At 45.8% G+C, this 16,694-nt stretch overlaps 1 protein-coding gene across 7 annotated transcripts in view; it reads right to left on the bottom strand.

Annotated features, from left to right (window-relative positions):
* FZR1 (fizzy and cell division cycle 20 related 1) overlaps positions 1–16,694 on the bottom strand; it is a 1,382,318-nt gene that overhangs the window by 361,369 nt on the left and 1,004,255 nt on the right. For all 7 annotated transcript variants that reach the window (XM_044054101.1, XM_044054103.1, XM_044054098.1 and 4 more), the window contains one exon: positions 12,215–12,317. In XM_044054101.1, coding sequence (XP_043910036.1) covers positions 12,215–12,317 — 103 coding nt within the window. The remainder of the gene's footprint in view (positions 1–12,214; positions 12,318–16,694) is intronic.

The following is a 16,694-nucleotide window of genomic DNA, read 5'->3' on the forward strand; positions in this document are numbered from 1 at the left end:
CCTACCATAACGTTCCATGTTAGTTGTCTTCTCTCGCCTTCTTTCTTGCTTGATGGGTTCGGAGCCGATCCTCGGCTCCGACTCGGCACTTGCTTTAGCTCGAGAACTCCTTTTACCAGCTCGAGGCAGCCCCATATCCCATGATGCAAGGCAGAAAGTACCCAGATCTCGTTTGTTGACAAAGGGCAATAACACCAAGCATAAAATACTTCCCAAAGGAAGAAGAAACTTACAGATGGAAAAAGGACCAGGTCTGAATGGTCTTTAGCATAATAGTTTCTTATACAAGGTCTGTCCAGGCCAGGGGGAAGGAGGGAGGGTCGAAGAAAGAAGGCGAGAAGACAACTAACATGGAACGTTATGGTAGGTACATAACTTCTTAATGTTAAGTTGTCAATCTCGCCTTCATTCTTGCTTGATGGGACCGCGTCCCTAGCACCTCTATCCTGGGTGGCTCAATGGAACAAACTCTTGAGGACTGTAGAGCCAAAACTGGCTCTGTCCCTGGAGGCCAAGTCCAATATGTAATGGGACACAAAAGTGTGAGGAGTGGCCCAAGTGGCCGCTGCACAAATAGTGTCCAAAGGCAGTCTAGCTTGAAAGGCTGTAGAAGTAGCTAAACTCCTAGTTGAATGTGCTTTAGGTTTTGAGCACAGCTGTTTTCCCCTGATCGTATAAATTTCAGTGATGACCGAAGAAAGCCATCTGGACAAAGTCACTTTAGAAACAGGAAGGCCTTTTTTATTATCCGCATAGGAAACAAAAAGTTGATCAGATTTTCTAAATTTTTTTGTTCTGTCCAAATAATATCTAAGCTGACGGTGGACGTCAAGATAATGTAGCTTTTGTTCAGCTCTATCTGAATAGTTAGGAAAAATACAGGAGCTCAATGGATTGATCCAGATTGTTTTTTGAAGCGACCTTAGGTAAAACGGATGGATTAGTTCTCAAAGATACTCTGTCTTTGTGAAAAATCAAATAGGGGGTCGAACGAAGAGCATGAAGTTCAGACACCCTCCTGGCAGATGTAATAGCCACTAGGAATAACGTTTTCCAAGAAAGATATTTTAGGGAATAAGAAACAGCTGGCTCGAAGGGGGAGAATCAAGGATGTCAGCACTAAATTTAGGTCCCACTGAGGAGGAGGATTCCTGATTGGAGGCTTTAGTAGGAAAATTCCTTTCAAAAGGCCCTGCAGAGCCTATGGGACATAATATTATGATCTGCTATCCCGACATGAAAATTAGAAATAGCAGCTAACTGAACTCTGACTGTGGAAGAAGAGGAGCCTGCATGAAAAATCTCTGCTAAGAAGTCCAGAACTGCCTGAACAGGGGCAGTAAAAGGATCAATATTTTGGGCCTTAGCCCAATAAGAGAAACGTTCCATTTGCTTGTGTAAATCCTCCTGGTAGAGGATTTTAGTGAAGTTACTATGATATCTCTAACTGGGTTAGAGCTCAAAGCAAGACTGGCTAAGGAAGGAAGTGGAGCAACCATGCTGTGTGGTTGAGAGAAGGGATTGACCGTTGCAGCTGACCGGACTGGTGAATCAGTAGATCTGGCACTGGGTCCAGATGCCACGGCTGCACCAAAAGGTGATGATGGAGGAACGGGAACCAAACTTGTCGAGGCCAGTAAGGGGCAATGAGAATCAATTTGGCTCTCAAAACGGTAGCTTTCTGGATCACCTGAGGGATCAGAGGAAATGGAGGGAAGGCATAAAGAAGTCCCTGGGGCCAATCTTGGGTCAGAGCGCCTCTGGGGATGGCCTGATAGAGGGAAGAGGCTGAAGAAGTCTGGACATTTGCTGTTTTGGGGAGTAGCAAAAAGATCGCAACATGGACGACCCCATTCCAGAAAAATCTCTTCCGCCACGGATTGCTTGAGAGACCACTCGTGAGGCATGAGAATAGCTCTGCTCAATCTGTCCGCTATAATGTTGGTTTTCCCAGGGATATGCGTTGCTACCAGAAACCGATGAGAGGAGATCGCCCATTGCCAAAGTCTGAGCGCTTCGACACAAGGGGTAGGACTTGGTTCCGCCCTGTTTGTTGATATACCACACTACAGACATGTTGTCTGTGTGGACTGCAATTGTCCCTACGGGAAGAAAGTCGTTGAGGGCTTGCAACGTTAAAAGCACTGCTCTCATCTCCAGGACATTTATGTGCAGATGGTACTCGAACGGTTGCCACGCCCCATGAACCATCCTGCCCTGATAATGACCCCCACCCGATCAGGGAGGCATCCGTGGTGACAGTGGCTATCGGGACGGAGGTACAAAGCACCTGCCTTGGTGAACCTGAGACGATGTGATCCACCAAGCAAGATGTTCTTTGCATGTTTGTGTCACCAGAATCTGGTGACGCATTGGGAGTTGCTGGTATGACCACTGTGTGAACAGCATCCACTGAAGGAGGCATGTAGAATCGAGCCAGGGAAGAAGAGTAATGGCCGCAGCCATGAGACCTAATACCTTTAGAACCATTCTGGCCTGTACTTTCTTGCTGGCCAGAATGATCCTGACATGAGTCTGAATGTCTGAAACTCTTTGTTCTGTAAGGGTAGCTGACATCCGAACAGTGTTTAAGTTTGCCTATGAAGGTAATAGACTGGCAGGGCGATAAGGATGACTTTTCAAGTTGACTGAGATGCCCAAATGAGAACAAAGGTCTATTGTGTAATCCCTGGCTTGTATAAGCTGCTGCCTGGTGGTGGCTGACAGGAGCCAGTCGCCGAGCTACGCCAACACCTGGCATCCTTCCCGTCTCAGGTGAGCCGTGACCACTGCCATGCATTTGGTGAACACTCTGGGGGCTGTAGTGAGACCAAAGGGCAGGGCTCTGAACTGGAAATGACTGGACCCCAGCCGAAGCGGAGAAAACCCCTGGAGCGCCTGTGAATTTTGATGTGATAGTACGCATCCTGAAGATCTATTGAGCACATCCAGTTGTCCTTCTGTAAGAAGGGCAGAATTGACTGAAGAGTGACCATTCGAATCTTGTCTTCCTGACAGACTTGTTGAGTCTGCTGAGATCCAATATTGGTCTCCAGTCTCCCATCTTTTGGGGACCAAAAGAACCTTGAGTAGATTCCGGCTCTGAATGGTCTATTGTAACTGGCTGAATGGCTCTTTTGCAGTAGTTTTGATTTCTAACTCTGCAATGTCCCTTAGACCGGTGGTACATCTGGAAAGGAACTTGAGGGAAGGGACTTTCCTCGATAGGAATTATGTAACCCTTGGATATGATCGACTGTACCCATCTGTCTTGAGTGAGGGAATGCCAGGCTTCTGGGTACAGTGATAATCTTCCCGACTGCCTCCAAGGAGGGACAGCCGGGCAACACCTCAGGGATGCTGAAAGGGCTTATCAGAGAGAGGCTCCCTGTTTCCCTGGTTCTTGGACCCCTCTGCCTCTAGAGCGGCGCCTGTTGTTGTTACCCCTCTGCCTCTACGGCTAATCTGACCACGTGAATCCGGCGTGACTGCTTGGGATTTACGGAAGCACATCTTCCCACCCATCTGTCCTTTGGGATAAGGCCTAGAATGGGTCCAAAAACGGACTCCAACAGCAGAAAGAGTCTTGCCGTCCTGCTCACACCTGGTCAAGGTCTCCTTCACCTGAGGGCCAAACAAAGCTGACCCATCAAAGGGAGAATTTGTGAAGGACGCCTTAAAGGGATCCATAAAATCACATAGCCGCATCCAGGCTTGGCGCCTAAGAGCCACACCTGTGCCTGCGGCTCTACTCGCCCATCCGCAGCATAAGATATTAGCCGCATGGAGGAGTTAGCAATGGAATTGAGGGTTCCTAGCTGCGAAGCAATCTTTTCTTGAGCCCCTGCAGCTGTAGGATCCTGAACTACTTCTCCCAGCTCCTTCAGGATATCTCTCTGGAGTCTGGTGAAGTGACAAAGATAATTCAGCGAACGATAGCAAAGGTCGCTGAGGAAAACATCCGCTTACCTTACCTATCCATGGTCCTAGAGTCCTTATTAGGAGGATGGACGGGCACGGAAGGATCTGCAAGTTCCTTTTTGGTGGCCGCAGCCACCACCATGGCATCAGCGACACCCTTGGTTAGGAATTGTTTGTCACTAGGGCAGTGATAAATTTAGAAGGCCTCCTAGGGACTGGCTCTACAGAGTCAGGAGCTGTCCACGCCTTTCCTGCAATAACCTGCATAAGGGGGTCGAAAGGCGGAGACACCCAGGAGGTGGAGGGCCGAGATCCAAACGCCTCTAGGTATACTGACTCATCCTCAGAGGGATTGTTGGTGGGCCAGTTTCCCTCTGTTTGAGAAGTTCTAGGATGTCTGAAAGGAGACATCCTCAGAGGGGATCTAGGGATCCCTCTGACTCATCAAAGTCAGTATCCAAGTGACAGACTCGGGGAGTCTACATGCTTCCTCTTACAAGTCCTCTTCCTAGGAGGATCTCCCGAAACATCAGGAGAATCCTCGGAAGAGGGGAAATTCCCAATGGGGAAACCTGAGGCGGAGGATCTCTGGGTCCTGTAGCAAGAGAAGTGGCAGAGATGTCAACAGGTACCATAGAGGGAGGAGCTACGGAAGAGACTGCTGACTGATACCAGTGGCCAGTACACTCCATCACCTCAATGCTCCCCTCCCAGGCAGGTCCGAGAGAACCCGCCCAAGAGCTAGGAACTCCAGGAACCACCGAAGGGAAGTCTCCGAGGCAGATGTCGGAGCCGAGCTCACCAAGGTCGAGGCTCCAAGGGAAGAGCGGCTCGGACAAGGGTCCGATGCCACTCACCCCTCGGAGGAGACCATGGAAGCCCGACCACCGAATCCCTCTAAGGAAGAGGAGATAAGAGTAGGGCGAAGGAACAGAAGGGGTATCCGCCCTCCAGCCGTAGCAGTAACCATGCCCGAAGACTCCAACTCCAAGCTCTGGGGTAGAGTTGAAGGAGGAACTGTAACGGGTGTGGACCAACAGTCGCCTGCTGAGACGGACTGTGTAGCATTTGGGCCAGTACCTGTGACTTGAGTAATCTACTGACCACTCTCTCTAGGTCATGGTCTGACAACCTGGATGACCTTGAGGATCGGCTCCAATGGCTCCGCCCGATAGAAGAGGTGAAGCCGGAGCCGAAAGTATGGGCTCCAAGGAAGGAGACCTGGACCTCTACGTGGAATGGCCCATCGGACCCGATACTACAGATCCTGTCGGCACCGACTTCGGAGCCGACAGAACGCTCGATGTATCGGCTCCAGCCGGAGCCGATACAGCTACAGTAACGGTGTCGGAGCCGATCGGAGCCGACACCGATGCCTGTGCCACATGGGTGTCGGAGCCGATCGGAGCCGACATCGGCGGTCAAAAGATTCGCACCGATAGCCATCGGCGCCGAAGCTTTGTGGATCCAGAATCGGCTCCAGCCGAGCCGATCTCGACTCAATAAGTCGGAGCCGAGGCCGCAGGCTTAGAAACAGAAGCCTGGGCCTTGGCAGTTTTAGTTTATTTTGTGGAGCCGACTTAGCCGGAGAGCCCTCCGCTTAAGAAGACCCCTGAGAATCAACTTGTTACGTCTCTCCTGCAGGACTCTCTGGCTGAAGGAGTGACAAATAGCACAGGAGTCCTGCAGGTGAAGAGGGCCCAAACAATACAGGCAAGAAGTGTGACTGTCTGTCAGAGACATCTTCTGACAGCACGAGTCACACTTCTTAAAACCTGAAACCCTCTCCTTAGACATGGTGCCGACACAACACACACAGACACACCAGTCAAAATTAAATTAAACAAAATACCAAGAGGTATTTTATAAAAACACCAACACACACACCCTAACAGGGGGGGGATGGGATAGGGAAAATTGACTAACAAAAAATTAAAAGAGACAGGGATTTCTGTCAGAAAAAAGGGGGCTTGAAATATCACAAATGTGAACTACTTACCAGGAGCTGGTAAAGAGAAGACCTCCCAAGCGAAGCGGCAAACGAGATCTAGGTACTTTCTGCCTTGCATCATGGGATATGGGGCTGCCTCGAGCTGGTAAAAGGAGTTCTCGAGCTAAAGCAAGTGCCGAGTCGGAGCCGAGGATCGGCTCCGAACCCATCAAGCAAGAATGAAGGCGAGATTGACAACTTAACATCCTTAGTTTTATCCAAGTAGTAACGAAGTTGCCTGTGAATGTCCAAGGAATGCAGGAGTCTTTCTCCTTTGTTCTGTGGATTTGGAAATAAGGTGGGTAAATGGATGGTTTGATTTAAAGCCACACTGGATACCACCTTAGGCATGAAGGAAGGATTAGTTCGTAGAGAAACTCTGTCTTGATGGAAAATGAGGAAAGGTTCCACTGCCATTAGTGCCTGAAGCTCTGAGACTCTTCTGGCTGAGGTTATTGCTAGCAGCAGGGCTGTCTTCCATGATATAAACTTTAGATCAGCAGAGAAAGCTGGTTCAAAGGGAGGTAGCGTAAGTTTTTCCAGAACGAAGTTGAGGTCCCAGGTTGGTGTAGGTGCTCTCCTGGGGGGCCTAATGTTTTTTGCCCCTCTGAGGAACTGCCTTAGAAGTGGATGTGAAAATAAGGGTGGATCCGTGTTGTAGTTGGCTGAAATAGATGAGGCGTGGATTTTAATAGATGAAAAAGAAAGTCCTTTGTGCAACATCTCAGTTAAATACTGAAGAATCTGAGGCATGTGAGGCTGAAGGGTATTTTGGCCTTTAGCTTGGTTCCAGGCGCAAAACCTTTTCCATTTGTCCGAATAGGTCTTCCTGGTGCTGGGCCTCCTAGCTTCCAGAATAACATCCATAATTGCTTGAGGAAGAGGAGCTGGCTGGATGCTTAGGTGATTTGCCATGCAGCCAAATTTAAGGTTTTGAGCTGGCTGTGTAGAATCTGATTGTCTTGCTGTGTGAGCAAATGGGCAATCTGTGGTAAAATCCAAGGTGGGCCCTGGGCCATATTCCTTAATAGTGGGTACCAGTGCTGGCGTGGCCAGTCTAGGGCTATGAGTATCATTTGTGGTCTCTCCTTTCTGACTTTCAGAAGCACCTTTGAGAGAGGGGCAATGGAGGGAAGGCATATACTGTCAGGTTTTTCCAACTGAATGAGAGTGCGTCCACTTTCCAAGCTTGATGATGAAGTGTCCTTGTACAAAATTTTGTCAGCTGATAGTTTTGGGAGCTGGCAAACAGGTCTATGCCTGGGTGGCCCCATTTTTGAGTTATCATTGCAAATACTTGTGGATCCAGTTTCCACTCGTGGGGATCCATGATGTTTCTGCTGAGGTCGTCTGCCAATGTGTTCTTTTTTCCTGGCAGGAATTGAGCTTGTAGCTGAACTTGGTAAGCCAGTGCTGTGTTCCACAAGGTCATTGCTTGCCCGCATAGAGGGTAGGAGTGTGTACCCCCTTGTTTGTTTATATACCACATTACTGTGGTGTTGTCCGTCCTTATTGTAAGCTGTCCTGGATGTAAGAGGTTCTTGAAGGCTGTCAGAGCATTCTGTACAGCTAGCATCTCTTTTTGATTGATGTGCAGATTCCTTTGATCTGCAGTCCATATGCCTTGAACGCACTGTCCTGCCATGTGTGCACCCCAGACGTAGTCCAATGCATCTGTTGTCATAGTTTGCCTGGCTGGGGGGCAAGGTGAAAGGCTGACCCTTGTTGAGGTGACATGCCTGTGACCACCATAGAAACTCTTGTTGAAGGCAGAGAATGAGAGATATCATTGTGTCCAAGCTGTGGCTGTGTTGAGACCATACGCTTTTTAGGTACCACTGTAATTTTCTCATATGCAGCTTTGCAAATGGTATTAGTAGTATGCAAGATGCCATGAAGCCCAAGGCCTGCAGAATTTTTCTTGCAGGGAGTTGGGTCTTTGTTGCCATTGTTTTGAAATATTGAGTCAGTTGCAGTTGTTTGTCTGGAGTCAGATAAGCCTTCTGGGCAGTTGTATTCAAGCTGGCACCCAGGAATGTCATATTTTGTGAGGGTACTAGTTTTGACTTCTTTTCGTTTACTGTGTACCCTGGGCAACTTAGAAGATGTTTTACAAAAGCCAGATGTTGTAAGAGGATGTCTTTGCTTTCTGCTTGGATGAGGCAGTCGTCCAGGTATGGGTATATTTGAATTCCTCTGTCTGCAGTATGCAATTACTGGTGCCAGGCATTTTGTGAAAACCCTGGGGGCAGTGGATAAGCCAAAGGGCAGTGCAGAGAAATGGTAATGGGTTGAACCTGCAATGAAACGGAGGTATCTTCTGCAATTTTGTCTGATAGGGACATGCAGGTATGCCTCCTTGAGGTCCAACGTTACTAGCCATGCTTTCTTGCCCAACATGGGAAGAAGCTGATGTAGTGTTAGCATCTTGAATTTGGGTACTTGTAAGAAGGTGTTTAGAATTGAAAGGTCCAGAATTGGTCTCCAGGCATTGTCCTTTCTGGGGACTAGAAAGAGTCTTGAGTAAAATCCTTGGCCTTGCTCCCGTGTAGGTACCAGTTGAATGGCTCTCATGTCCATGAGAGCTGTAATTTGTTTTTGTGCCTCTGCCCATTGATTTTGTGGCAGGTTTGGCATTCCTCTTTTCATTGGCAAGGTGTGGAAATGGAATCTGTATCCTTGTGAAATTATGTCTAGGACCCATTTGTCCTTTGTGACGATGTGCCAGTTGTCTGAAAAAAGTGCTAATTTTCCTCCCAAGGGAGCTGCCAAAAGAGTCTTGCTTGGCCATGTGAGGTTTAAATAATTGAGTTTGCCTTCTAGTAGTTTGGGGCCTGTCTTCTCCTCCCTTCTGTGTTGCAGCGCCCCATTGTCGAGGTTTGTAGTGGGTTTTTGGTTGTCCTCTGCCTCTTGGGCGTCTATATTTACCCCTCTGTGGTCTGTCAGTAGCTGGAAAGGACCAATTTTTTGTTGGCCAATTTCTGCTGAAGCAAGGGGGCTGAACCTGTAGAAAATCTTTGACCGTCTGCATAGATTTTGCCTTATCCTCCATTTTCTTTAATACTTCTTCTGCTTTAACTTCAAATAGGACATCCTGCTGTAAGGGAGCATCTAGAAGCTTTGCTTTAACATGATCAGGCAGAGTTTGTTCCTTTAACCAAGCATACCTACGTATAACAGACCCAGTAACAGTTGCGCTACAGGAAGCCTCCAAAGAATCAAATCCATATTGTAAAGTATGTTTGCCCACCTGTTCTGCTGCATGCAACAGATCCTGCATTTCTTTCAATTCAGACCGTTGAGGGAGTGTGCTCATTTTTTGTCTTATTTGAGAAATTAGAAATTGCTGGTATTTTAGCATGTGAAATTGACAATTTAGTGCTCTCATAGCTAGAGTGGCTGAGGTGTAAACCTTTTTCCCCCACCTGTCTAGTGCGCTCTGGAGTCCCTTTCAGAGGGTACAGGATTTTCCGCCATAGAAGCCTTAGCCCCTTTGGGACCCTGGGAGATCGTCTCTGGATCAGCAACAGGGCTTTTATAAAGGAATTTGTGGGAGTCAGGCACTCTAATATCTGTCTGGTTTGGATGGAGCAGGAGGCAGAGAATCTGGATTTAAACTAGATTCTAAGTAAACATCATCCACAATGTCTAAAACTGGGGGGATAGCAAGAGGTCTGTGCTGGGGGAGTAAAAGAAACTCTCTGAGCCTTTTCAGTGTGTCAGAGTAGTCCTGACCTTCCCAGTGAAAATGTTCCCTCATAGTGTGTAAAGTTTAGTCTTCAGGGGGAGAAGCTGAGGGAATGGAATCCTCAGCATCAGAATCTTCTTAAGGGGGAAAGGGGTAATCTTGGTCCTCAGAGGAGCCTGAGGAAATAGACAGTTGATCAGAAGAGGCATAATCTTCCTCTTATCTAGGCCTTTTGTTGGGGGGGGGGTGGGAACCCCTGATTAGAGAGATCAAATCTTCAGCCATTTTAAGCATCTGTTTCTTAGGCATGGGGCCTTGCACCGGAGACTTAAGTGTAGTCTTTTTTGGTTTAATAGGAGTCTTAAGCTTAGGGTACACTTTTATAGTGAGCGTCGTCGGTCTGAAGACACCTTCAGAAACCGAAGGTGTTTCTGCAGCACCGACATCTCTTTCTGCAATGTCGTCGGTAGAGGCCAAAGAAAATGGCTGCATCGGTCTAGCACTCTCCACCAAAGGCTCCGAAGCGGTCTCGGGTTCCAAATCTGCGGTAGCCAGGGGCTGCGTAGGAGCCTCACTGAAAACCGGTGAACCAGAGACCGGCCCAGCCGAGGCCTCGGAGTCTGGCTTGGGTCTAGGCTGCCTGTCCTTATCCTTGCGTTTTTTGTGCACGCCGGTAGTCAGTTGCTCCGACAGCATTGTGTAGTTAAATTTTCTACCAAAGTAGTGTCGTGTGAAATCAAAGCGTCTTTTTATAGTACGCTTATTGAACCTAGCACAAAAGCGACAACCAGTGACGTTGTGGTCTGGGCCTAGGCAAGGTATACAATAAGAATGAAAATCCTTATGAGGTATTTGCTTCCCACAAGAAATACAATTGTTAACTTTTTCTGACATCGGTCTGAGGCAAGAAAAGTTTCCCCAACGGGGTTCTTAGCTTTATTGAAGACTTCAGATCTGAAATTTGACTTCGAAAATCTCAGGAGTCGGCCGACCGGCACTTGCGAACTGCTTCTGCTTCGGGCACCGCGCGGCAAGAAAGACTGAAGAAAATGGCGTCGGATGCATCATATATACCCCTGTCGCACTGACGTCAGGGAAGAAGAGACAGCAACCAACGCCGGACCAAGACTTTGGACTTCAGGCCGACTGCGGGACCGCCTGACAACAAGATAACCAAAGTGTGATGACTGCAGCAGGGTAACACGATGAACATCTGTAATTTACTAGCCAAGCTTGGCATTAAATCTGAGACAGATAATTTGGTTACAAATAATTGCTGTTATGGAAAGAGCTGAAAGGGTCACAAGAATAACATGCTAGCTAGTGTGGAGGTATGCCCTTAACTTAGAAAGTGGGCAGGTGTGAAAAGCACAGGCCAACCATCCTAACATAGCACTGCAGCATTAGAAGAGGCACACTGCAAGAAGTATCCCTGCACACGATTGTACTTTAGCTAACGGAGCAACAAGTGAAAGAAAATAAGGTGAGTTGGTGAACAGGAATCAATGTACTTATGTGTTTTTTAGTGCAAATCTTAGATGCCAACTTTCAAATTAAAATGTTAACTTTAAATGACATTAACTATTCTATATGCAGCAATAAAAACAGGTGTTATGACTAAATATCCCACCATCACGCTACCAAGTACTAGCAGTCCACCATAAAAAAAAATCATAAAATTGTGAATTTTCAGTAAAATATACATTTACTGCTGCAGAGGAGAAGGTTTGACTATAATCTAAATAAACAGTTTGTTAGCAGTTGGTGCAGAATGTCAAGGGTGTAAGCTATAGTTCATGTGGCACAAGGTTTGATTGCCTCATCCTTCATTTCTCCTTACTGAGTAACCCTAAACAAATCACTTAGCCATGAAGTGCTATGGGGCAAATGGAAATTTAAGCCAAGTCCTCAATGGTCCCTGGACTGCAAGTCTAGTAAGAACCTCTGAAGCAAACTTCACCTAGCTATGAAGGAGCTGGAGAAAGTGACAGTGGATGACACGAATGACAAAGTGAATCTGTTTGCCTACTTCACTGAAAAGCGTTTAGAAGTTTGCTGGGAACATAAGGCATTATGGTTACCAGTGAAGGCAGAGAATCAGTGACAAAAATTAGTGACCAACTTTGTGCACATAACACTGGGTACTGCATTAATGAGGAGTATCCATCACACACTCCCAACACTTGGATGCACCCATCCCAACCACATGTTCAAGATCTTCAGACAAACTGAAGTGTAACAGTGCCTCTTCATCTGGCTCAGAGCTACTCCTCGTACATGGTGCAACATACCACAGTTTGGGCTCATAGGTGCCATTCAGTGTAGGCTCTTCTTGACAAAGGGTCACATTACGGTATAGCAAACACATGAGAAATCATGCACTTATCAGAGACCTTGTCAAAAGGATCTTAAAGTCAAAAGCAGCCAAAGGATAAAGTGCAAAAGAAATCTGCATATAGCACCATTACATACATACACATGCCTCCCAAGTCTCAGCAGCTGTTACTGCGTGCTCTTCTAGACATGAGAGCAGAACTCACCTGTTTCAAATTTACTCCACCTTTAAATCTTCATAAAGCACTAACAGATGCATACACAGGCCTGTCAGTCCTTACCAACTCTAGCTGTGTGCCCTTCAAGTGTTGACAGCTTCTTTCCAGCAGCAGCATCCCAAATCTGAACAAAACCTTTGTGTGTTCCAACTGCTACTAGGTTCCCCTGTAGACAAAAAAAAAAAAAAAAATCAATTTACCTGACTAGCTAACAGCAGCAAAGCGAGCTTGTATGTGTATACACTAACAGAAAGTCTTGCCAGTTTAACAACAATCTTAGTACTGTAATAAATCTAAAATAACTAAAATTCTACATGCATACAAATATTTCAAGAACAGCCATTACTGCTCTTGTAGCCTGTCAATATATCAAAAAACAGTTGTTCTCATATTAAGTGTCCAAGCTGTTCTTTAAAAATATGTACACTAGTGCTTGTTTTGATGCAGTTGGGTAGTCTGTTCCATGCATCATCTGCTCTCTTAGAACAAACTAGTACACTTCTCATTCCTACAGAATCTTCTATACAAGTTGTCTGATGATTTCTCTACTACTTTTTAATAACCCCAAACATTCCCAGAGGTAGGTGCCTCCAATGCCTTACATACCTAAACAAGATCTGTTCTTAAATATCTATAAGAGATACTGTATAAGCTCAGATATTCCTTCATAAGAACTTAAAATTTCACATCCATGGATGCTCTTGGTATATTTATTTATTTTACATTTGTTAACTGGGACAGACCACTAGAGACAGGTCCATTTCCAGTGGAGCCAGAGGAGAAAAGCTCCACAAGAAGAAAAACAAAACAGTATATAGCTTATGACACATTCAGCAAAGTAAAAAAAAATCAGACAAAAAAAATACAGTCAAAATACAAACAGTATACAGAATATTACAAATTTTGCATGGAAAATAAAAGTCAAAACAGACGGGCATAAATCAAGTAAATAAAATGGATATAACACTATTAGTCTAAACAGAGAAATAATACATCACTACTAGAGGTTCATGCCTAAGAGAACTTTAATATAATTGCTGGAGTGAGCAGCTGCATTAGATTAAGTGTAAACCATAACAAAGATCTCATATTTTTCTATGTTATGTGCATATATACAAACCTAGGACACTGACCTATTAATACACCGTGAGGTATAAGAATTTTCGGGAAAGTTAGGAGTGGTGAGCATAATGAAGGAGGGTCTAACCTGGTGTAGTATAACAGCAGAGCCAGTTATTAATGAGATGTTTTTTTAAAGATTTTGTAAACTGTGTGAAGGAAGTGGTAGTTAAGTATATGACTGGGTAGTTTGTTCTAGATTTTAGTTACATAATTCGAGAAGAGGGAGTCACCTGCTGTATTATTACATTTAATAACAGTGAGCATAAATTTATTACTGGAATCGCAGAGTCCTGTTACTGCTGTGTGGGAGAAGTAGGTTTTGTAATGCCAGATTTTTTTCAGGATGATACAGTTTTACGTGCCAGAAAGAGCTGATTGTAGTGCAACAGTTGGGAAGTTCAAACCAGCTGAGCTGTTTCAAGGATGAGCAGTGGTGAGATCTAAAAGGAGAGTCTGAGGCGAATTTGGTGATTTTGTTGTAGCAGGAGTAGAGCTTAGCTAGGTCAGATTTTCTAAGGTTGGTAAGAATAGGGGTGGAATAGAGGAGGGCAGCAATAAGGTGAGTGTAGGCTATGGTTGCCTTTGTTTGTTAGGTAAAGGAAAAAGAAGTTATGTTCTTACCATAACGCTCTATCTGTGTTGTTCATCTTCATTCATTCCTTACTGATGGGTGTCAGTTCCGTCCTCGGAACTGAGTCGGCCTTATAACAAGCTCGTGCCAGCAAAAAAAACTCTCAATCTAAGCTTTTACCCGTAGTGCCCCTCTCCCTGTTACCTAAGATCAAGTTTGCCAGTGATAAGGAAAGCAGAGGCTTTTTCTGAGCAGAAACCCTAAGCAGGATTAGGACCCTAATCCGATCCTACAGGAGCGTCTGGAGGGGGAAGGTGAATGGGACGTAATGAATGAATGAAGATGAACAACACAGATGGAATGTTATGGTAAGAACATAACTTCTTTACTGATGTTGTTCTTCTTCATTCATTCCTTACTGATATGGGACAAAGTCCCTATTTACTTTATGACCTGGGAGGCACTTATGGAAGAATGTTCCTGAGTACCACTGAACCAAAGGATGCTCTTCTTTTGGGGACTAGGTCCAATTTGTAATTAGTAATAAAGGTCTGAGGGGTAGACCAGGTTGCAGCTGCACAGACATCATCCATTGAAGACCTTGAATGAAAAGCCACAGAAGTTGCCATTGATCTGTTTGTGTGTGCTTTGACCTTGCTAGGTAGAGGAATCTTATTATGTTGGTAAATGAAGGATATACAATTTCTCAACCACTTAAATAAGGTCACTTTAGAAACAGGGTCCCCCAGTTTTGGGCCTGAGAAAGACACAAAGAACTGGTCTGATTTATGTACTGGTTTTGTTCTGTGCAGATGTAATGACTTTCGGCTTTTCCCGGTTAGGGGTCGTCACTCCGGTTCTCTCAGGATTGGTAGTGGATTGTTACACTGCCGAGTTGCCAGACCGACGCCCAACCTTCAACGAAGGTATGCCCATTCACGCTCGCACCTACCTGCATGTCTTTTAACATCACTCGACCGGGGGGAGGACATGCAGACTCCACACAGAAGGCGCTCCAGCTGAGAATCGAACGGGAGAAAGTACAGTTTTGTACCTACCATAAATGTAGATGTCCCATAGATATGCAACTGCAGTCATAACATATGGGTTGTCCTGCCTCAGGCAGCCCTCGGTCGGCCGAATTCCAAAGTCTGGGTCCGGCGTTGGCTGGTGTCGCCTCCTCTCCGACATCACAACGGCTGGAGTATAAAGGCATCGGCCGACGCCATCTTCTTCAGTGTTTCTTGCCCCAGATGCCAGGTGCCCTCCTAGGAAGGCTAAATTTGGTAAATGGATAAAAATAATCCCAAACATGCACAACAGTAATAAACAGATACACCATAGGAAATACCCCCAGCTAATGGGAAAAAGGGGTAGGGACCCAAAAAGAAGGATACAGAGGGGTAGGAGGGTGGGAAAATCCGACTGCAGTTGCATATCTATCGGACATCTACATTTATGGTAGGTACAAAACTGTACTATGTCCTTCAAGAATGCAACTGCAGTCATAACATATGGGTTGAATACCATAGCCAAGCTGGGGGTGGATGGAACTATGATAATGATGGTGTAGCTGAAATCCTCTGCAGGACTGCCGAAGCAAAGCCTGCTCGGGATCTGGAGTATAAGGGCAGGTTGTAGTGCTTGGTAAATGTATGCACGGAGCTCCATGTAGCAGCCTCTAAAATGTCCTTTGTTGCCACTCCTCTTAGGAAAGCTGTGTAAGTGGCTATAGCTCTGGTGGAATGTGGCCTAATATTGGCTGGCACACCTTTTCCATGGAAAGAATAGCAGAATCTGATGCAATGTCCAATCCATTTTGAAATTGTTTGTTTGGAGATTGCTTTTCCTTGTATTCCAGCAGCATAGGCTACAAACAGTTGGTCAGACTTTCTGGTGGCCTTAGTTCTGTCCAAGTAGTAACGTAGTTGTCTGTGTATGTCCAAAGTATGCAGTAGTTTTTCCCCCTTATTTTGAGGATTGGGGAAGAATGTAGGCAGGTGAATAGCTTGATTTAGAGACACCCTGGAAATAACTTTTGGCATGAATGTAGGATTGGTTCGTAAAGAAACTCTGTCTTGATGAAAAATGAGGAAGGGAGGCACAGCCATGAGTGCCTGTATCTCCGAAACTCTTCTGGCAGATGTGACTGCCAATAAGAAGGCCGTCTTCCATGAAAGAAATTGCATTTCTGAAGTTGCTGCTGGCTCAAATGGAGGAAGAGTTAATTTTTCCAACACATAATTGAGGTCCCATGCAGGTACTGGCTGTTTTCTGGGAGGTTTGATATTCTTTATTCCTCTTAGAAACTGTCTTAGCAAAGGATGAGAAAACACTGGAGGGTCACAGTTGTATTTTGCTGAGATTGCTGAGGCATGAATCTTTATTGAAGAGTATGATAGTCCAGTATGAAATAGTTCTGCCAAGTATTCTAAAATCTGAGGAATACTCGGTAATGCTGTGTCCTGACCCCTGTTGGCATTCCAGATGCTGAATCTCTTCCACTTGGCTGAATAGGTTTTTCTGGTGGAAGGTCTGCGTGCTTCCAGCAAGATCTCTTGAACTGACTTTGAAAGAGAATTAGGTGGAGAAGTCATGTTAGCCTCCAGGCTGTCAGATGTAATGTTTTCAGGTCTTGATGTACAGTCCTGTAATTGTGTTGTGTTAGGAGCAGGGGCCATAGGGTCAGAGGCCATGGTTTGGTCCAAGTTATGGTCAATAGCAATGGGTACCAGTGTTGCCTTGGCCAATCTGGAGCTATCAAGATGCCTGTTGGTTGTTCTGCTTTGATCTTCAGTATCACCTTGGTCAGCAGAGGCAGAGGAGGGAATGCATAACTTTTTAGAGAAT

This window comes from Protopterus annectens, chromosome 13.part0 (genome assembly GCF_019279795.1).
Source record: "Protopterus annectens isolate FY-2018-M chromosome 13.part0, PAN1.0, whole genome shotgun sequence".
Classification (NCBI taxonomy): domain Eukaryota; kingdom Metazoa; phylum Chordata; order Ceratodontiformes; family Protopteridae; genus Protopterus; species Protopterus annectens.